This window comes from Ceratotherium simum, chromosome 17 (genome assembly GCF_057802395.1).
Source record: "Ceratotherium simum simum isolate JZ-2026a chromosome 17, ASM5780239v1, whole genome shotgun sequence".
In the NCBI taxonomy this organism is placed as follows: domain Eukaryota; kingdom Metazoa; phylum Chordata; class Mammalia; order Perissodactyla; family Rhinocerotidae; genus Ceratotherium; species Ceratotherium simum.
Window position 1 is genome coordinate 11,564,827 of NC_141916.1, and position 21,329 is coordinate 11,586,155.

At 49.8% G+C, this 21,329-nt stretch overlaps 3 protein-coding genes across 29 annotated transcripts in view; 1 reads left to right on the forward strand and 2 right to left on the reverse strand.

Moving 5' to 3' along the window:
* Positions 1 to 1,651: 1,651 nt before the first annotated feature.
* On the reverse strand, positions 1,652 to 3,619 carry INHBE (inhibin subunit beta E). Its single transcript, XM_004429303.3, has 2 exons — positions 2,959 to 3,619; positions 1,652 to 2,700 (listed from the first exon to the last, which is right to left on the reverse strand). Exons 1-2 carry the CDS (start codon positions 3,254 to 3,256, stop codon positions 1,943 to 1,945), a joined length of 1,056 nt encoding a protein of 351 aa, XP_004429360.1. The 5' UTR covers positions 3,257 to 3,619; the 3' UTR covers positions 1,652 to 1,942.
* A 4,385-nt stretch (positions 3,620 to 8,004) lies between these two features.
* Positions 8,005 to 20,233, reverse strand: INHBC (inhibin subunit beta C). Its single transcript, XM_087441995.1, has 4 exons — positions 19,690 to 20,233; positions 19,311 to 19,493; positions 15,640 to 15,969; positions 8,005 to 8,750 (listed from the first exon to the last, which is right to left on the reverse strand). Exons 1-4 carry the CDS (start codon positions 20,231 to 20,233, stop codon positions 8,005 to 8,007), a joined length of 1,803 nt encoding a protein of 600 aa, XP_087298121.1.
* R3HDM2 (R3H domain containing 2) overlaps positions 19,575 to 21,329 on the forward strand; it is a 139,230-nt gene continuing 137,475 nt past the window's right edge. For 12 of the 27 annotated variants that reach the window (XM_087442142.1, XM_087442159.1, XM_087442141.1 and 9 more), the window contains exon 1: positions 19,577 to 19,830. The gene's annotated coding sequence lies outside the window, so the exon portion shown is untranslated. Of the gene's footprint in view, positions 19,831 to 21,329 lie in introns of all 27 variants that reach the window. The other 15 variants (XM_087442157.1, XM_087442156.1, XM_087442166.1 and 12 more) reach the window with 7 other exon arrangements.

Below are 21,329 nucleotides of genomic sequence, written 5' to 3' on the forward strand. Positions count from 1 at the left end.
GTCGCGGGCCCTACGCGGAAGGTGAGGGAGTCTATGAAGCACAAAAGAGAGGAGCAGGTGGCTCAGGCTTTGGGTGCAGCGTGTGTTCACAAGGTTACAAAGGAGCCCTGGGGCTGAAGCATGTTCCCTGAGAACCTCCGTTCTCCTTCATCTCTAAATTCTGGAGACTGCGGCCACCTCCGCACCTCTGCGCTGCCCGCTCTCTTTCGGCTCCTCAAGGCTGTCTGCTCCCTCTGCTGGCCATTCTGCCACATCACACCCTCTCAGAGTCTGACTGGAGGCAGAGGAGACTGGGGGAGCCCGTAGGAGACTTAGCAGGTCTCCCCACCCAAGGCCCAGTTAGGAGCCCAGGGAGGGGGTTGTATGAGCCCACAGAAACGGAGGGCACATCGGCAGAGGCTGCTAGCGCAGAGCGGTAGTACCTAACTGATAGGGGAGTGCCCTGTGCCTTCGGATTTGTGTTGCCATGGCGACCAGATGCAGCGGAAGGGGCAGCTATTTTAGTCTCTCTGACTTTTCCTTATGAGAAAGGGGAGAAAGCGTGGTGGGGGAAAGGAGTCCCCTCCTTTTATGTCACCCCTCAGACAGACCTCCCACATCCTAGCTCTGCTTCCAAGAACCACCTCCTTGGGCCTGGGGGGTCACTAGGTTCACTATTCAGTCTGAGGGTCCAGGGAAAAAGTGCAGCTAGGAAGACCTCTGAGGCCCTACAAGTATAGGTAGTAATTGGGCAGGGACATTTGACCCTCCTTCCTCCACATGACTTTGACCCAGACACCAGTTATACCCAGAGGGTCAGGCAAGACCAATGGTCACTGGAGAAGAAGGGACCCTACACATGCTCCAGTCCCAGCCATCTGCCCCTTCCCTCAGGCTGGCTCTTTTAGAGCACAGTGCTTTGTCCTCCCCACCGAGGTCTCTAGATCGGTGAGTCTCAAACATTTTGGTTTCAAGACCCTTTTACACTCTTAAAAATTATTGAGGTTTTGTTTATGTGGTTTATATCAATTTACCATATTAGAAATTAAAACTGAAAAAAAGTTTGTAACACAAGAATACACAAGCACCATCCCATTAACAATGCTGTCAGATGATGTAATCACATGTCACACAGCCTCTGGAAAACTCCACTGTATGCTTTCGAGATAATGAAAATTAAAAAGGCAAATAACATCTTAATATTATTATGAAAATAGTTTTGACCTTGGGGACATCCCTGAAAGGGTCTCAGGGACCTCCCAAGGGTCCCCAGACCACACCTTGAGAACCTTTGCTTTGGACCATCACCCCAGCCCTTCTTTATGACTCACACTTGTTGATTTGTTTTCCTTGTTTTTATTAGGAAAGTAGAAACGTTTGTCTCCCCATTGGGTCCTGCCCCCCAGGAAAAACCAGGGAACTTCTCAGGCCCAGCACCCTTCTCTCCTGACTCCCATTTCTGGGGCTCTCCTGAACACCTTCCCTCAGCCCCTTGCCCATCTCCCTCTTGACCCTCCCTTAAAGCACTTCGACAGCCCCTACCCTTGGCCAGCCTGTTCCGCTGTTCCAAGCCTGCTGGGTCCTCGGTCTGCTTCTCCTTCCCTCACTTGAGGACTTTCTCTTCTTGAGAGAGACTAAGTCATTTTTCTCTGCCTTCTCCTTCCCCCCCCCCCCACCTCTGCCATCTTCTCACAGGGCTTAGGGTAGGAAATCATGCTTTCTGGGTAGATTCCTTTAGAAGACACACTTTCCCTATCTCCCCACACATCAACCAGCTTGGAATAGGCCGGAGGCTGGACAAGAAAGTGCCCATCTGGGTCCCATAGAGGTCAACCCAGTCATATTGCCAGGTGGCCCACTGGGTGGGGCTGTGGATCAGAAATCTGATGCCTCCAGCCACAGATGCCCTTTGCCCGGGAACCCCCAACGTGATCTCTTTACTCCAAACCCCCAGGTCCACTTGCTAGCTGCAGCCACAGGCCTCCACCACCATGTCTGGCACATCCGTCTTGACCACATTGCCTTCACGGTCAAGATAGAGGAGAGAGAGAGGCCTTCGGGCAGTAGGGACACAGCAGGAATTACCAAAGGGCCAAGGGTTGTTGGCCTTGAGGAGGCTGAAGACAGCAGAATGGAAGGAGGCAGCAATGCCGGGGCTGCCAGCCAGATGGGGGGGGCACTGGCCACTGCAGTAATTCAGCTGGTACCCCTCGGGCTGCAGAATCCAGTCCCGCCACCCCAGTTCCTGAAAGTCTACATAATGGTCTCGCCTACAACATAAGGGGGTCTCAGGCTCACAGGTGGGGGTCCTCCTCTTGGCCCGGGCTGCTCCAGGCTCATTGGGCCGGATCTTAAGCTCCAGGAAGGGCTGCTGGTTTCCCGCTGTGTCCAAGAACCGGCGAGGTTGTCGGGCAGCTGTGCTGTTGCCTTCTAGGGGTCTGCAGTCTAGTTGGAGTTTCAGGACACCAGACTCCTCACCCCTCAAGCCACTAGAGGGCAGAGTCAGGGCGTGCCAGCCCGGGGTTGTCATTTGGTGCTCAGCAAGGAGGGCGCGGGACCGTCGGCGCCTCCTCCTTGGGCCCCATCGGAAGATCTTCAAGTAAAGACTGTCAGGAAGGGTGGGGAGCACGTGCAGCCAGAGGCGTGCGTGGTACAGGTGTTGGGACTGAGGAGTGGACAGGCGGAAGGTGAGCATGAAGCTGCTGGTTGCAGTGGAGGAGTCTGCCAGAAAGATGGAGAAGGGACTGAGGAACGTGAGCAGAGATGAAGCTCTCCTCTGAGAGTCCCATAAGCCCGGCCCACTGCTTTCCCTAGCACCCACCTTTAGAAGAAACAGGGACTGCTTTGCGTCCTCCGCAACCAGTCCCTGCCCCATCTCCGCCTCCTCCTCCTACACCCCACTCCCTCTGCCTTTTCTGTCAGTCTCCCCTTCTGCCTCCTTTTCCCCATCTGCTCTCTGCCTGTCCCTCCCTCACCTACCTGTGATGGTAGCAAAGCTGATGACCTCCTCCCGATTCGCTGGAGCCACACTTCCTGGCTGTAGTCTCCGAAGCGCTCTGGTCAGCGCTGCCTGGGGTGGAGGATGAGTTATTCTGGGACGACTGGTCAGGTGCAGCCCCTCCAGGATTTGCTGTTTGGCTAGCTCCAGGACCAGAGCTCGTTCTGCTTGGGGTGCTAGTGTGCGGCCCCCACAGGAGGGGCACACAGACCCTGCCCCCTGTGCCCACACCAGCGCCCACAGCAGCACCAGCTGGAGCTGGACATCAGGGAGCCCCATGCTCCTGGCGGATGGCCCTGGGTCGGGTCAGGAGCCTCAGACGGCAGTTGCTCCTTCTGTTGAATCTGATTGCGTGGAGGCTAACGAGGGCACAGCAGCAGCAGACAGCAGTGCCACACCTACCCTTGGCTAAGGGTAGAGCCACCTGTCTTCTGTTGCCTGGGACTCAGGAGGGCAGGAAGAGGATGGTCCGATGGGTAGCTCTGTTTAGCGAAGTCTGCCAGTTTGACCCTCACAGCTCATGTCTGTTACTGACTGGGGCCTCTTTAGAGCCAGTGGCCTGGGGCTCCCTCACCTAGTGGTCAGCCGGCCACCTACCCTCTGAGCCTCAGGATTGGCCGGCTGTGCTGCCCATCAGGTCCCTGCAGCAGGGGGAGGTTCCCCCCTGGAGCTCGGGTTTCACCATCTGGCCCTGGTCACTGAGCTTGAGGTAGGGGTATGGGGGTGGGGGGGCAATGTGGACACACATGATGCAAGAAAGAGGATGATTTCACATGCTCAGGCCCCAAGGTCTGGAATTCGGGGGCGGGAACTCCATATGAACGAGGTGGGGCCGGGCCATTTCCCCCCAGACCCCAGTCTTTCTAGCTTGTCAGCCACCTCTGCTGCAGCAGTTTCCACGAGGCAGCTGGAGTTCCAGTGGTTATTTCTCTGGGGTCTCTGGGTCGGAAGGAGAACTCTGGTGACTTTATTTCTAGCAATGAGGCTGGGACAGGATTGAGAGGTTGGGGGTGTGGGAGGAACGGAGTCCTCTTGTCCAGGCCAAGGTGACCGTGCAACAGGGCACAGAAGTCACCCCCTGACCCTGCCTGTGCTGGCGGCCCAGAGTCCAGTTGGACTAGAGCACGACGTGGAGGAGGGCATGGCGGAGAGGTGGGGGTGGCATGTTACCGTCGTGTCTCAGGAAACCCGGAGAGGTGGTGATGGGGTGATGCAATCTTACAGCAGGGCAGAGTCCACCACAGGTGGCAGCGGGCATGGGACTTGGGAGGGCCTGCACCCGTTGCCGGTTCTCTTGCAGGGGACTGTGAGTGTTGCCTAAATTGGGGGCATCCTAGAAGTGGTGCCAAGCCTCTGTTAATGGGGTTGGGAAATAGGAGGTTTAGGGGCTTTTAAGAGCAAAGTAATGAGAGTGCACCAGTCCCAGCCCTCCTTCTTACCACCCTTCTTCACTGACTTTACGTGGGGGCCAGGGGCCCTCCACCTGGAACTCAGACGGTAGGCCTCATGCTAGCCTTCTCCTTATGCCCCAGTTGCTTCTAGAAGCTAGGAGGAAGCGAGTGTGATTTGGAAATGTGCCCCGACTCCATTTTATTCATTTTTCCCCTATTTAGCCAGTGGGGGCTGTCAAGAGAGACTACTAGGTCTGTCACCAGGAGGAGAAAGGTGTCGCTTTGGGGGCTGGGCCTCAGTACCGCCAGTGTCCACCATGTGGCAGTGCCGAGCTGCTGGACAACAGCACCGCTTAGCGCTGACCAGCTGCCCAGGGAAGGTGCTGCTCCAGGAGTGGAGGGATGCAGAGCGCTTCCCAGTCTCTCACTCTGGGGACCCTGCCTCTCCAACAGGAGACAGAGAAACTGGTCTCTCTGGTCTCTCCCCTTGCCACTGCCAGAGAGCAGAGGCTGTTGTCAGGACCCACATCACGGCTACCTTTGGTTACCTCATCACACTCACACGTGGCAATGGGGCTATGGAGCTTGGTGATGGGTGCCAGGCTGTTGCTAGAAACTCAGGGCACCATGGAGTGGAGAGTGGGAAGAAGGGACAATGAGACTTTTAGACCCTCCTGTCCACCCTGCATTTCTCCCCAGGTCTTGAAACATATTCAAGGCCCACAGTCCAGCACTCTCCCCAGCTCCCTCTCTGTTGGTCAGGGCTGGTGAATGACAGCCCTCTACCCCCTGGAGTCTGGACTGTAGAACTGCAAAGTAGAGGTTTCTGCCCATGGTGTTGTCTCAGAGAGCTTACCTGTTGGTGCCAGGAGACAGAGTCAAGGGAAGCAGCAAGAAGTGGCTGCAGGAGTCACTGACCACACCTCTCCCCTCCCCTCTCTGTCTGGTGGCCCCAATTTCCAGCCCTTCCTACCCTCTTGCTGCTGTGCCTGGTCCTACCTCCCCACTGACACTTACGTCAGAACCCAGCTATAAATATGCTCTTAGCATCTTAGTCACTTTTCCCAAGAAGTGCTCCCGGGTTATAAATACCCCAGCCATCTGCCTCACAGGCCCGCCCCACCACCAACCTGGTTGGGGGCTGGGGGTAGCGCAGGCTTGGAGCTGGGGAAGGAAGTGGAAGGAGCCAGAATTATGATCTTGCCCAAAGGGGAAAAGCCCGACAGAGTCTAGAGTTAGGGACCGGGGGCTCTTGAAGAAAATGTTTGGAAGAAGACAGACCCACTCTTCCCCCTTTTTACAAAAGGCAGAGCCAAAAAAGAAAGGGAATAATATCGATCTTGTGTTTATTTTAAAATTTGCTATTTTGTTCATCATGGATTTTTTGGCATTCATTTTGATGCTTTTAAAATATTGCATTAAGATATTATTTATCTTGTTTGATGAATTTTTTAGCACTCCCTTAACATTTTGCCCCCAAAGCGAGTGCCTCACTTCACTTCACCTTAGTCTTGGCCCTGGGGACTGAAGCTGTGGTTGGAGGGAGGGAGGTTAGATCTGGGAGAGTGGTGGAGTGGGTGGGAGAGACACTAGTGGAAACAGGAGGGAGAGGCACCCAAGGATGTCCTTAGATGATGACCTCCTCAAGTCAAAGATGGGATACCTCCCATGGGGTGCTCAGGAAGGCCCACAGCTCAGATTTGCAGCCCCCAGGAGGTCCCCTTCAGATTTTCTCCTCTAGGATTCCTATTCCAGGACCTCAGCCCCTGTAGGAGAGGTTATAAGCTGAGCAAACACAGACATTACATTACCCTAAGAACACATGGGTTTTGCGCAAACTCGGCCTTGGGCTGCAGACAATATCGACCTCATGGTTCAGGGCTATCCAACCAAAGGGAGGAGAGATGGTAGAGGAGGAAGGGTAAAGGTCTAGAGAGGACCCAGTCTCAGAGTGAATGCCTCCTTCACCTCATCCCTGGCCTTCCTTTTCTTCACCCTGTCCCACTGAAGTGGCCCTTGGCCAGTTCCAGCTTCCAGACAGGACTCCTGGATGAAGCCCTGGGGGTCAGTGAGGGAAAGCAGCCAGCTCTGAGCCATGCCTCTGCCTCCCACCACGTGTGTGCCCACAGGTTGTCGGCCAACTGGCTGATTGAGCAGCATTCTGTCTCATTTCTTGGAGCGAGTACAGGGAGAGGAGAGGAGCAGGTAAAACCCAGGTCGTTCATTTTTGGTGAAGAAGATTGTCCCTGAGCTAACATTTCTGCCAATCTTTCTCTATTTTTTGTATGTGGGATGCCACCACAGCATGGCTTGATGAGCTGCGTGTAGGTCCGCGCCCAGGATCTGAACCTGTGAACCCCAGGCCGCTGAAGCAGAGCATGCGAACTCAACCATTATGCCACCGGGCCAGCCCCAAACCTAGGTCTTTGATAGCAGCAAAGATGGTTCTGGGAGGGAGCAGGTGGCCTAAGAGAGAAGAGGAGGCAGCCTGGGGAAGGAAGAGGCACAAAGTGTGGGATGGACACAGTAGCTCAGCTCTGAAGAACTTGTGTGAGGAGAGAGCAGAAGGGCAGGGCAGGGTAGCTAGGCTCTCTGTCACCTGCGGTGTCAGTCAGGGGCCTGGCAGGAGACAAAAGACCCACTCAGCTGTCCGTGCTTGCATACCTAAGAAGACTTAATGAAGAACTCATTTATAGACATATGGCTAGGGTTAAGGGAACCAAGGGGGGATGTTGAAGCACGCAGGGACTAGCAAGAGTGGAAAGCCATTACAAGCCCCTAGTGCAAAGCAGTGATATCAGAATCTAGCAGAGCTGGAGCCGTGGAAGTGGGGAGCTGGACAGGAGCAGTCAGGGCATCCCACAGTCATGGTCACTCAGGAGCATGGCACCTAGGCAGAGGGAGCAGGAATAAGAAATACCCTGCCCTCTAGCTCCTCCTGTCCTTTGATCTCCTGCCTGCGTCTCCCCTTAGGCAAACTCAGCAGGAAGCCAGAGGCCAAAGGAACTCAGGTGAGTCAGCCCCCAAGGGCACAGAGCAGGGCACAGAAGGACAATGAATGGATGAGGCTGTGCCGAGAGAGCCTTAGCAGCCCAGCTGGGCCGGTAAGAAGGAAAAGGGCTCAAGACATAGAGAGGAGCAAGCCTCACTCTGGGAAATAGTGATCTGATCTCTAGTGAATCCAAGGAAGGGGCTCCCTGGAGAGCCAGACCATCAAGGGAAAAGGCTGGGTCAGCTCATCCCAGAGTAGGGGCCATGGAATGGGAAAGGCAGCAAGGCATAGTGGATTATGGGGTGGATTAAGGGCAGGTTGTGGGTGTCTTTGCCTGGGAACCAGATGGCGCTCCTCATGGTTGCAGGTGGATCAGAGTCTCCAGGGTGGCAGTTGGAAACGTGGAGCTTCCTGGATGGACTATGCTCTAGGAGAGAGGCTGGTGGTCATGAAGATGGTACAGTGACTCTTAGATGAAGATCTCCTCAAGCCAAAGTTGGGATCATTTCCATAGGTTGCTCAGGAAGAAGGAGTCCCCCTTCGGGACAGAGGCAGTAATGGGGTCACTCCCTCCTCTCAAGGAAGAGAACCTCTGTGAGGGGATGTTGCTCACCCCACCTTGGGCTGCCCATACCACACATGGACTAACTGCACCCACAGGTCTCTACCACCATGTCAGGTATGTCAGTCTTGACAATGTTGCTGTCCTTGTCATAGTAGAGCAGAGACAGGGGGCGCCGGGCTGTAGGCACACAGCATGAGCCCCCTCCAGCGGTGCCTGCAGCTGTGTTGGCCTTGAGAAGATTGAGCACTGCGGTGTGAAAGGAGGCAGCAATGCCAGGCATGCCTGCCACATGCAGTGGGCACTGCCCTGTGCAGAAGTTCATTGCGTAGCCCTCAGGCTGGATGATCCAGTCGTGCCAGCCAATCTCACGGAAGTCCACAAAGAACTCTTGTCGACAGCACATCCTGGACCCACCCTGGCAGGTGATGCCTCGCCGGCGAACCCGGTGCTTGCCTCCAACTCTCACCCGGGCTGCCACGAAAGGCCTATGGGCAGCCCCACTCAGGATGACTGAGCTGTGGGCTACCTGGCCTTCAGGTATCAGCTCTAGGGACAGGTGCCTCTGGCTACACGCAGCCTGAGCTTCAGGCCCCAGGAGGAGCTGGTGCCAGCCACTGGCATCCACCTCCAGCAGGTGCTGAGTGGCCAAGGTGAGGTTGGTGTCATGTGGGCCTGGCACAAGGACCCTCACCTTCAAAGTCCGGGTGGTATTGCGAGGGAGCTGCACAAAGAACGTGAGGCTGGCCTGCTGGATCTCCATGCCACCAGCAGTTCTATCAGAGGAGAAGTGGAAATCAAGACGAGTCTGGTTGAGGTTGGAGAGGCCTGTGGACACAAGAAGCCCCAGTCATTGTGGCCTTCTGAGTGTCAATTCCACCAGCTACCTCTCTATTCTCGGCATACTTGAACTCTCTGCAGCACTTGGCATTTTCCTCCTTGAAAATCTTTTGTCTCTTGGCTTCCATGACACAACTCTCTTATGATTCTTTCTTGATTTTCTTTGCTGGCTTTTCTTTCTCTGACCATTCATTCAATGCTAGAGTTCTCCAGAGTTTGTTCTTGACCTTCATTTCCTTTTACTCCACACTGAAGGGAGCTCTTACCCACACTCACGGTCAGGCAACACAATTTTTATGCTGGTGATTCCCAAATCTGTATGTCTAGTCCAGACCACTTTGTACCTCTGCACTGGACATTCAGATTTGGGAGCCACCAAGCTTCAGGCCTAAACCTCTAACTGCTTAATTTTGCCACATGTATTTCCTGCCACCACATTAAAATCAGTTGATCCCAAGTGGAAATCATTATTTTCCTTCCTATATACCTCTCTTTCTGTTCTTAGAATTGGTAGCACCACTACCCTCCTTATCACCTCTAGAAACTCTGGGATCACCCCCTCACTCCCCACATCCAGTCCCTCACGACAACAGTTTGAATGCTATGCGTTTCTTCCTATTCCTATTACCATTACTACTGCCCAATTTCCCCTCTTCATCCCTCACTTGCCCTATTGAAACACCGTAATTGGGTTTCTATTCCCTCCACTCCACTGAAACTGCTCTTGTCAGGATCACCATCACCTTTCATGTTGCCAAATCCAATGATTTCATCTCTTTATATTTATCTTTCTTGACCTTTAAGCAGTGTTTGACACACTTAATCATTCCTAGCCTTTTTGAAATATTTCCTTCTTGGCTTTTGTGACTCTGGCCACTCCATCTTGGTCTCTTGCTATCAGCTCCTCTTCCTCTGCCTGACCTCTAAATGTTGGAAGTCCTGAGCTCCCTTCTCTATCTATACTCTTTCCCAGAACAGTCTCATCAATTCTCATGGCTTTCAATTCCATCTATATGCTGGTGACTCCCAAATATATATCCCTGGCCCTGATTTCTCCCTGAGCCTCGGGCCTATATATCCAGCTGCTGATCTGATATTCCACTTGGATATCTAATGATATCTCAAACTTTTCATGTTCAAAGATGAACTCTAGATTTATTCCCCTAATCCAAACCTGTTCTTTCTCCAATCTTCCCCTTCCCGGTGAATGCACTGCTCAAGCCAAAACATTAATTGCCCTCATCCCCTACTTTGAAATTATCTGCAAGATCTGTCAACTCTATCTCCAATTCATAAAATAACTTCACTTATCCCACCTCCTCTACTATACATTAGTTCAACCCACAATCATCTTTTTCCTGAATTATGATAATAGCTTCCCAAGTGGCCCACTCTTGTCCCCCAAACCATTCTCCACACATCAGCCAGAGTGATCATTTTATTACATAAATCCGATTAGCTTAATCTCCTCATCTTAAAACCCTTCAAAGGCTTCCCATTGCTATTTGAATAAAATCTAAACTCCTTAACATAGCAAACCTGTATGATTAGGCATTCCACCATTTAATGACTATATTTTACCTATACTGGCCTTTTTCTGTTCCTTGAACTCACCAAACATGGACGCACCTCATGGCCTTTGCACTTGCTATCCCGGCTGCCTGGATTGCCTTTCCATGATCTTTGAATGACTGGCTCCTTTTTGGTATTTGGCTCAAATGTCTCCTCCTTAGAGAGGCTTCCCTGACCAACCTATCCAAAGCAGCCTTCAACTCTACCTCCGTCTCTCTAATACATCATCCTGCTTCCCTGTGTTTATAGCCACTGTCACTCTCTGTAATCATCTTGGGGTTTTGTCCATTTGTTTACTATGTGTGTCTACCCACCCACCCCAGCCAGAATGGGAACTCCATGAAGGCAGAGATGCCTGTATGGTTCACCATTGTATCTCCAGTACCTAGTACATAGCAAGCACTCAATAAACATTTGTTGGATGAATGGTCTTTCGTTTAACTCTTATTTTACACTGACACAAGAATTATTTTCCAAAAACTTGGCTAGATCATAAAATTCACTGTCTCAAAAACCTTATCGATGAATAAAGTCCAAACTCTTTTAGGAAGCAGTTAAATGTCCATTATGATTTGGCCTCAGCTACCCTTATTTTTATTTTTCAAGTAAAGGGTGCTTTATTGTGGAACACCACTGATACTCTCATGGGCATAAAAGGGCAGAAAATAAAGTTCGACTAGGCTTTGTGTGAATTGGAAAGTCAGGAATATGGCTACTCTTGACAGCTCTCTTTTCTGACGGCCAACATGATCTCTCTCATCTCAGTCTCTCTATGTAAGTCTACTCCCTTCTTCTCTCTCTTCTCTTGTGATCTACTTCTTCTGTCTCCTTGTCAGCTTCCTCAGCTCCCAAAATGGTGGCCCCAGCTCCTGAGTCTACAGAACCTTTTACTCAGTTCCTCCTAGCTAAGTGAGTTGATCTTCCAGTGTCCTAGTTCCAAAACCCTAGAAGAAGAGTCTGATTGGCCCAACTAATCTTTTCTTGCTAGGTCACTAAGCACCCTATGGTCAGAATGTCTTAAGTCACCCAGTTATGGCAGGCAGACACATGAGCAGGGGCTGTGGTAGACTATTACATTGTTGGCCCCCAGTGAACAACACTTCCCAGTATCCATGGCTTTGTGCAGTCCTTTCTCATATTAACTCTGGGCTTGGTCATGTGACTTGACTTGGCCAATGAGACATAGGCAAGCATGGTGCAAGAAGCAGCTTGATATGTACTTACACATCGAAGTTTGGTCCTCTTGGAAGCCAGCCACCATGCTTTAAAGACACTTGGGCTAGACTACTGAATGATGAGAAGCCGCGTGGCAAGAAACTTTGGAGGATCAGAGGCCATCTTAGATGTTCTAGCCCCCTAGCTGAATGCAGGTGCATGAGTGACCTCAGCTACACCACATGGGGCAGAAGAACTGTCCAGATAAGCCAGTCAAACCATAAAATTATGAGAAATACTGAATTTTTTGCTTTAAGCCTCTATGTTTGGGCTTATTTGTTTTATTACTGGATAACTGAAACAGAAATTAGTATCAGAACTGGGGTGTTCCATAACAAAGACCTAAAATGTGTAGTATTGGCTTTGGGACTGGGTGGCAGGCAGAGGTTGGAAGGATGGTGAGGAGACTTAGTGAAGGCAGGAAGAGCAGTGAGGAAATTGCTATTGGAAGCTGGAGAAAGGAGAACCTGTGTTATGTATTGGCTATTGTCCGCAGTAACTTGGAAGCTAGGAATGGCATCTAACAAAGTTGTGAATTTAGCTAAAGGTATTTCCAGGCAGAATGCTGAAAGTGCCAATTGGCTTATTTTAGCTGCCTATGATAAGGCATTTCAGGAGTGAGAAGAACTAAAAAAGGAACTGTTCAATTTTCAAGCAGAATCTAGAGAAAATATTTCCAACAGGACTTGCTAGGTTGAACAATAAAATATTTTTTCATTCCTTTCTCTGTCTGACAAAAGTATCTCAAAGTAAGAAATGGTCTTGGGGCAAAAATCAAATTTAGGGTACTGCTAGTAAAACAGCCTTGGAGTGAAGATGGAAACAAATAAAGGGTCAGCTGTAAGACCCTCTGTTAAGATCTAAAATTTAAGATGATGTTCTGTAGACCCTCTCAACTAGACAAAAGGGCTTCTAAGAATCTTAAGAGTGTTGTCACAACACCCCGACTTGTAACCTAAGGAGGGGTCTGTCTTGGTAGAGTGGAGTGCCTTCTGTCTAACTGAGTAGACTACAATTTATTATTTAGAAGGCCCACAGAGTTTTAAAGAGAATTTTAATAGTGAAAGCAGCACCAGTTTGGACTAAAAGGGACAGAGATGATTCAAAATGAAAAGAGGTCTCTGGGCCCCCAACTTCTTTGGGCAGGAAGCAGGCTGAGAAAACCACTCAGCCACAAACGCAGGTCATTTACTAATGAAAAAGAAAAACATCTCAGAGGCTGAGAGAGTGGATGTAGAAGCCAAGGAGGGCAGCTGTGGGCACTCCTTAAGAAGACAGGAAAATCCTACCAGGGAGCAGAACCAGGCCCTAACCAAGGGATTCTAGACTGAGATACGTGCCTGGCGGGATATCAGAATTTCCATGGATCAATGACCGCTGTGTGTCTCCCACTCCCCCATGCCCCACTGGAACAGGAGTATCTATTACGGTTATCACGTCCCTGTCTCAGCATTGTATTTTAGTGCGTGGGAGGCAGATAACTTGTATTTTTAGGTCACAGGCAGTGGTGCGCTGGTAAATGTTTAACAACTAGATTCCAGAGGAAAAAACCCTGATTTATAGCATTTGCCAATGTCTGTGGTATAAATTCTCACACCACGGCTGATTTCAAACTATCAATGTGACGACACTGGATGTGGAGTTGGGAAATGCTCACAGTCAGCTCTCAGGAGCCAGTATGAGCCCGTTCCAGGACACCACTGAAGGCTCCCACCATAGTTTCCCCAGAGCCCCAAGCTCTCTCTCTTCATATCTCCAGCAAGAACAATTCTCAGATCTTTCCTTCACACTGTGGTATAGATGATAGCTTAAACTGGAATGAAAACTTTAAGCTAAAATATTTAAACGTAAAAGGTGGAATCCAGGCATCAGACATTCTCACCTCCAAACTTCATCTCAGGTCAGGCCCCCTCCAGCCTGCATGCTGTATTCATTCATTGATTAGCAAATATGTGGAAAGTATATAGACTTTGAAGTCAGAGAGGACTGTGTTTGAATTCAGTCCCCTGCAAGCTGTATGACCTTGGCCATGTAAATTATCTTCTTTGAGTCTCAGTTTTACTTTACGGGGTGGCTGCGAGGATTAAAAGAGATGAGGCAGGTACACCAGATACCTGGTAACCATCATTATTGTCACAATGTGCCAGGAACTGGGCTAAGTGTCAGGGATACAAAGATGAAAAAAAACCAACCAGGATTTCTGTGTTCAAGGGACTCATGTTTCATGGCCATCTGTCCACGTGTGCTCATCTGCTCCAAACTCTTTCTCAACTCTAAATGCAGTCTACTCCTTTAGACTTTTACTCATGTTTTTCTCTCCATTTAGGATGTTGTTTACCATTCTCTACCCATTGAAGTCAAACTTACTCTACAATGCCAGCCCATTTGCAATCTTCTTCTGAAAGACTTGCCTGTCTCACCAGGTCCCCATGAATGAACTCCTGGCCCAGCAGGCTCTTTTGCCCTCATCTAGCCTTTATTTCATTCTGCCTTATATTCTAATTAATTTGTTCCCAGCAGCAGCAACTAAACACCTCATAAGCAGGAGCTGAGTCTTCTATTTCCTGCTCCCTCCCACCTTAGCCTTCTACATACATTATTAGCTCATTTAATTCTCTCAACTATCCTTTCATCATCCCCATTTTACAAATGAGAAAACTGACTACTAACAACCTAGATCACACAGTAATAAGTGGCCGAGCAAGGATTTGAGTCCAGGCTACCTGGCTCCAGAGTTTGTGTTCTTAATCATGAGCAGAAACCTCCTTCTGAAGTGGAATAGGGTCTCATCCATCAGTGGGGACTCTAGACTGCGGTCAAGCTGACTTACAGCGTGGTTTGGTTGTTTAATGCAACCAGTGTTTACTGAGCAACTACTATGTTCGCAGGAGGCAAAGTGGTATAGTGGTCAAGGTCATGGATTCCAGAGCTAGACTGCCTGGCTCCACTACTTACCAATCATGCAACCTTGAGCAAGATACTCAACCTCTTTGTGCCTCAGTTTCATCTCCTCTAAAATGGGATAACAGTACTTGCCTCACTGGGTTGTTGTGAGGATCTCAAGGAGTTGGTATATGTAAAAGGCTTGTAACACAGTAAACATTGTGTAAGTGTTAGTTATTTCTACTATACACCAGCCTCTCATGACAACATGAGAAATAAATGACAGTTCCTGGCCTCATGGAGTTGACATTCTATGGGAAGACAGACTTCACAGAAAACCTGGAAACACAGGCAATTCCCTATGGAGAGTCCTGGGTGAGGGTGGGGGCCAACAGAGAGGGTGCCCCTCACACTGAGGTCAGGGTGGTTTTTTGAGGATGGGAGTGCTTGAAGGGATAGGGGAGTAGGTGCTGACTAGGGGAAAGGGGCCAGGAATGGGAACAGCCTTCCAGACCCAAGAAAGAGCTTGCAAGAAGCTCAGAGGCCAGAGAGAACACTTGTGTTCTGTCTCTATTGTCCTGTCTCCAAATTCTTGATCTTTTCTCCAGCTGCCCACTAATTTCTCCAACTTCTCTCCCCTCTATGGAAGTAATTCTCTCTTCTCCTCTACCCTCTATATTTTATCCACCTTTCTGAGTCCCATTTTGACCCTGTTCTGATGTGGGGATTCAAGTATGAAGGCAAGAGGGCAGGGTAGGGTGGAGAGGTAGTATAATCCTGGTGTTTTACTTGTTGCGCTTTTACCCAAATGAGGCATCTGGAGGGGGGAGACAGAGAGGCTGGATCCTGGGGCCAGAGAAAGGACAGACTCCCCAGCTCCCAGCCCCTGGGTCCAGGCCCAGGAGGGGGATGGGCTCACACCACAGCCCATGGAAGTCTGTGGTGCTGCAGAGAGAGGAGCCAGAGGAGATGGGGACAGGAAGTCTCAAAAGAAGTGAAATTTACCCACTTCCCAGCTGCCCGCTGGCCAGGTCTGAACTACAAGAGAGAGCCTGGGGCGGGGAGCCTGGCATTAGGAGATGACAGGGCACAGGAGGCAAGAGTTGGGATGGGTTGGGGGAGGGAATCAGGGGTTAGGCTGGGGAGGAAGCTTTTCTTTCCCTTGAGAGGTCAGGTTTTGGGGAAGATCTACAGACCAGGAACCCACCTGTCTCAGCAAAGCTGATGATCTCATATTCCTGTCCACTGTCAGCCTCGGGAAGCGCCCCCTGTGGGGGCCCATGGAGGCGCTGCAGCACGGTCCTCAGAGCAGCCCTGGACACGGGCCGGCTCAGTGTTGGGCGCTGGCTGAGGTGCAGCTTGTCCAAGATGCTTCTCTTGGCCAGGTCAAGAAGCAGCTCCCGCTGGCTCTCCAGGTCCAAAGCGGGTCCCCCACATGCCAGACACTGACCGTCAGCTCTGGGAGTGGCCACTGTGGCCGGAGCCAGGAACAGGAAGGCCAGGAGCAACGAGGAGATGATTGCCGGGGAGGCCTTCCCTGAGCGACATGAACGGAGCCGTAAACCCAGGGCTGAGGGTCTCAAAAGCTGTGGTCTTGGCTCCATCCTGGCTGCCAGGGGCTCCGGAAGGAGAGTGTGTCCAGCTGGCATGACTCCTTGTTGCAGGGGATACAGCAGCCAAACATCTGATTTGAGAGATGAAGTCGGTTACAGGTAGAACTTGACAGAAGCTGCCAACACAGTCAGTGGAAGTACAGAGTGGGGGATGTGAGGGGAGGTTGGTTTGTTTGGGGAAAGAAATGTTGCTGGGCCAATATCGGGAGACAGTGGGTTACCCATGTGAGCTGCCAGGCCTGGGGACAAAGGTTAGAGATGAAATTCCTCTTCAGATCCACAGGCTTGCTGGGAAGCCGGGGGGCGGGGGGGGGGGGGGGGGCGGAGATCAGAAGTTTTAAAATAGAGCCTTAAATGATGTCTCTCAAACCAGAGGGGGTCATTGGTGGGCACTTTAGGTCACTGTCATGCAGGGTATTGAGAGGCCCACAACTCAGACTCCTTTGGTCAGCCCCACATTGGGTTTGCCCAGCAGGGCTCAAAACCATCCAGTCTGAGGTTTAAGGGAGAGGAGGGGAAGTGTCTTAGCCAGGTGTTCTGTGTCCTCAGAGGGAAGTCTGAAGGTGGGGAAGGGGCTTGAGAGCTATAGTTGTTCAACCTTTGGAGTTTCTTCTGTTTAGGAAAAGAAATTTTGAGATTTCTCAGAATTCCTGGCTCTCTCCCCCGAAGGTCCTTAGTAATAGATCTCCAGGGAAGGGCCTCTGTCTCCACAGTAGGATTTACCTGGCAGGAGTGGTGGGTGGAGTTAGGAGCATATGTTTTTAAACCAGGCGGCCTTGGTTAAAAATCTGTCTCTTCCTTTTCCTAGCTGTGTGACTCTGGGCAAGTTACTTGACCTCTCTTGCTTCAGTTTCTTCACAGAGAAATGAGAAGAATGATTATCTATGATTCCAAAATCTAAAAAACCCTGTAATCCATACATTTTTTTTGGTGATTCATATGGTGGCTATACGTGACCTGAAGAGAAGTGAGTTTATTTAAAGTCTTTTTAAAAATCGTACTGAGACTATACATTCTTACTCCAGAAATATTAATAGTTTATGGGATGCTACCCCTGGCGATGTTAAATAATATACAGTATATGTACCATTTTACCTTTCTAAAACTTGAAATTTTCTGAATTCTGAAACACGTCTGGCCCTATGGATTGTGAATATGGGATTATAGATCTATAATGATTATCTCAGAGTTTTGAGATTTAAATAATTTTGTAAAGCATTGACGGTGGCTGGCACATAGTAAGTACTTAATAAAAGTTTATTATTATTCCTGCTACATTGGTTTGTTTGTGGGCCAGAATACTCTCACCTCTAGATGTGCTGAAGAAATTCTGCCAATATTTGCCCTTCTGGACTCTCCTTTCCTAGATGCCATGCCCCCAATCGCCATTTGTATTGCAGTCACTTAGAAGTCATCTCTGCTGCTTACCATTATATCCCCAGTATTGCACACAGTGCCTGATCTATAATAAAAGTGCTTAAAATATATTTATTGAATGAAAAAATGTTACAAGCCAGCCTGCTTCTCAGAAGTTATACTCAAGTCATCTTGATTGGATTTTTGTGGCACAGTTTCTCAGCTCTCTTCTATAGGGGCTGATCTTTTTTGTTCTTTTCTTTAAGGGGTATGAAAGAGGTAGATTTATTATTTAGTTTTTAGGATACGTTTATTTATTTATTTAAAAAATAGTTTTATTGAGATGTAATTCACATAACATAAAATTCACCCTTTAGAGTGTACAGCTTCAGTGGTTTTAGCTCATTCATGGAGTTGTGCAACCATCACCACTATCTAACCTAGGAACATTTTCATCACCCCCAAAAGAAACCCTGTACCCGTTAGCAGTCACTCCCCACTCTCCTCACCCCAGCCTATAGGGACTGATCTTATCTCTAACATTTTAATGTTCCTAATTTCATTCTTGGATGATAACCTTATCTTGAATTTGGGGGAGGTAGTTATATTGCTATTTGTTTCATGTCTTGACTACAGTACATAGCTCCCAGAGCCCCTCAAATCCTAGGATGAATTCAGCCTCTCACCTTCTCTCTGGCAAATAGTTAGGAAACGAGAGGTGAGCAAAAGGGGGAGAAGCAGAGGAGGGCTTCTCTGAGGGGGTGCATGCCTCATGTTTCTGCCTTGTTCTTCAGTTACTGCATTTGTCCCAGAAAGACCTGACTGTTTTACTCTGTCCTTTGTAAACTGCCCTTTCCAGTTACATTTCCAATAGTGTAATGATTAAGAGTAGGCTCTGAAGATAAACCGTCTCAGTTCAAAATCTAGGACTTTGGTGCCTCGGGTTTCCTTATCTATAAAATGGGTATAATAATAGTACCTACGGTTTTGAGGACAGAATTGAAATAATACATGTAGAATGCTACATACTCTATATCATACATACACACATAATATAATATTAGCTATTATTTCCTCCTGGCCATCACTGCCCCCTGCCTCCAAATTGAAAACCTGGAACTTTCTGATCTTTGCAGGAAAGAAGAATTTTATACCTCTAGGACTTTGCTGGAATCTCCATTCTTGCCTCTCTGACAAATTCCTACTTATATTCTCCAAGGTTAGCTGAAATTTCACCTGTAGCTTCTCTGTAGTTTACTCAATCTCCCTTACCTCTAAGAACTAATTGCTCCTTCTTGTGTTTCCATAGCACATCCAACACTTCATTATAGCACTTACATTGTACTATAATGGTTTGATTTATTATTATTATTATTTTTTGCCTACTGCAGTTCTCATCACATAGTAAATATTTAATGGTCGAATTCTATCAATGTAAGATTACAACACTTCTTTGAGGGAGTTGGTCAGAAAACGATCCAAATACACGTAATCAGTAACTAAGTTGATTCTGCCTACAACAGACAGAATGGGGGAGGTTGCAACTTTAAGATGACTCAAGAAAAAGAACTATATCTTAGAGGGCGGTAGTGATAAGAAGTGACTTGACTAGGATGGACTTAAAACTGCTTTATTTAGAGCCACAGTTTTACATCTGGAAAAAATGTACATTTACCTACCACATGATCTTTGTCCATTTATACCACGAATATTTATAGTATATATGCTCTTTGGGCACAGGAGTTACTCTCCTAAGTGAAAGGCTATTTTGAAAGTGTTCTGCAAATTTAAATTACTTTGCAGTTATTAGTATTAGTATTATGTTTAAATTTAGGGTGAATCTGACAGGCTTGACGGGTTTCAGGTGGATTGAAGTTCGCCGCGGATCTGGGTTGGTGTCTCGACACACAGGTAACGCGGACGGAGCGAGCCTCTGCCTGCACGTGCGCGTGTATCGGGGAGGAAAGGGCGAGCGTCGCGAGCAGAGCGCGCGTGTCGGCGGCTCGGCGGCTGAGCAGGTAGAGGGCGTCCGCCGGCGTGGCGAGAAGCACACAGGAAGCAGGGACGCGCGCGCCGCAGGGCGCGCTGACGACTACGCCGGACGTGGTGACGTAGCGCGCAGGCCGCAGCGGGGGGCGGACTCCGGGCCTTTCTTCCCCTTCTGATTTTCCCCCTCCCCCCTTTTCTCCCTTTCCGGGTTTGGTTCCCCCCTTTTCTCCCCCTCTCCCCCTCCTTCCCAAGCCCCTTTCCCCTCCCCCGCCCCAGTCCCCTGCTCCCCCGCCCCGGGCCCCGGGGAAACCCCCGCCGAGAAGAGCCCGCCCCCTGAAGCGCGGCGCCGCTGGCCGTCGGGGCCGAGCCGCAGCCGAGCGGCCGAGGGCCCGGGCGGCGGGCGGAGACGCGGGCGCAGTCCCCGCTGCGGCCCGCGTGAGGTGAGGCCGCCTCCCGGCCGAGGGGGCGGGCGGCGCGGGCGGCCCGTGGGGAGGGGGCGTGGCGGGCGGGCGGAGGCCCCCGGCCTGGGTTCCCCGCGCTGCAGCTGCCCGGGCCCCGGGGCGGTGGGTCGGGGCCGGAGCCTCCCGTGAAGGACGGCCCGAGGCCGAGAGCCCCGAGTGCGCGCGGGGAGCGCAGGCGAGCAGCAGGGGGCGCGGGGCGGAGGGCGGGGGGCGGCGCCACCTGTGGCCTGTGTGGGGGGGACCTGAGAACTGTAGCGCCCTGGGAGTGCTCGCGGGTGGCTAGCTCCATGTGTTTCTTGGGTCTCCACTTTTCTCCGAGCATTGCAGCAATGGGCGGGAGAGGTGTTGCAGTGCTGCACGTCGTGCCGGTGTCCGAGTTCATTAGGGGACAGAGATTGAGTTGGAACATACAGGGAGATGTTTCTGGAGCTTCAAAGTTGGGCCTACACTAGGCTCGTGACTCACTCTGGAGCCTCTGAAAACTCTTCCCGATTTCGGTTTCCTGTAGAGCCCACATTTTTCAAAATTTGTGACCATTAGCTTAGTAACTCCGCAGAATATTTATTCACTCAAAGTGAATTGTTCTTGGGTAATGATGAGAAGTGACCGAATAACAGCCCCAGTGGAAATGTGTGAGAAATTTAAATTCAGATCCCAGTTGGATGAATGTCCTTGTATATATTTTTTTCAAATAGACTTAACTAAAATTGAGAAGCCTGAGTCCTGTCTGATGTTGGTAGGCAACGTGGAGACTGGGGAGGAGGGGGGTGACAGGTTCCACTTCAGAAATGTCACAAATTCTTAACATTTTATTGTATTTTTGGAGAGTCAAATTGGCACTTCAGTTAGTTATTTGTGGCTCCTCTTTCTTCCTAATGCATTTTTTGTTCTTTTTTCATTTTTTCCCTGTTTTCTTACTCCAATATTTCCTTTTCTGTTTCCCTTTGTGGAGCCTGGGGCAGCAAGACAAAAATGGTTTAAGTGGTGAAAAGTGGTAGGTTAGAGTAATTCAGTTCACTTTTTGGTTGTATTTTTCTTCCCCTCTTGTTGTTCTCCACAGGGTTGAGATAACAGAACCTTTCTTGAAGGTCTGAGGAACTGTTGGCAAAACTTTAGATTTCAGAGTTGCGGTTCCAGCTGTCTTGGTGTCTGCTATATGGTCTATACGATAGACCTCCACAATTTAAAGCAAAATTTAAAAAATTTACGTGTATAAAAATAGGGTGCCTGATAGTTTTTAATGGAAAGGAGTCAAAAGAGGAGATAGTTTCCTTTCTCTTTCACAATAAAAACCAAAGACTTTACAATTGCCTTTAAAGCCTTAAATCTGTAGCACCCTTTTCCCCCCAACATACTCACTGGTCTCCTGGCTGTTCCTTGAGCATGCCAGGCACACTTCTGCCTCAGGGGCTGTGCACTTGTTCCTTGGATCTTTCTGGATCACCTTTCCCCTATAAAGCTGCATAGCCTTGGCCCTC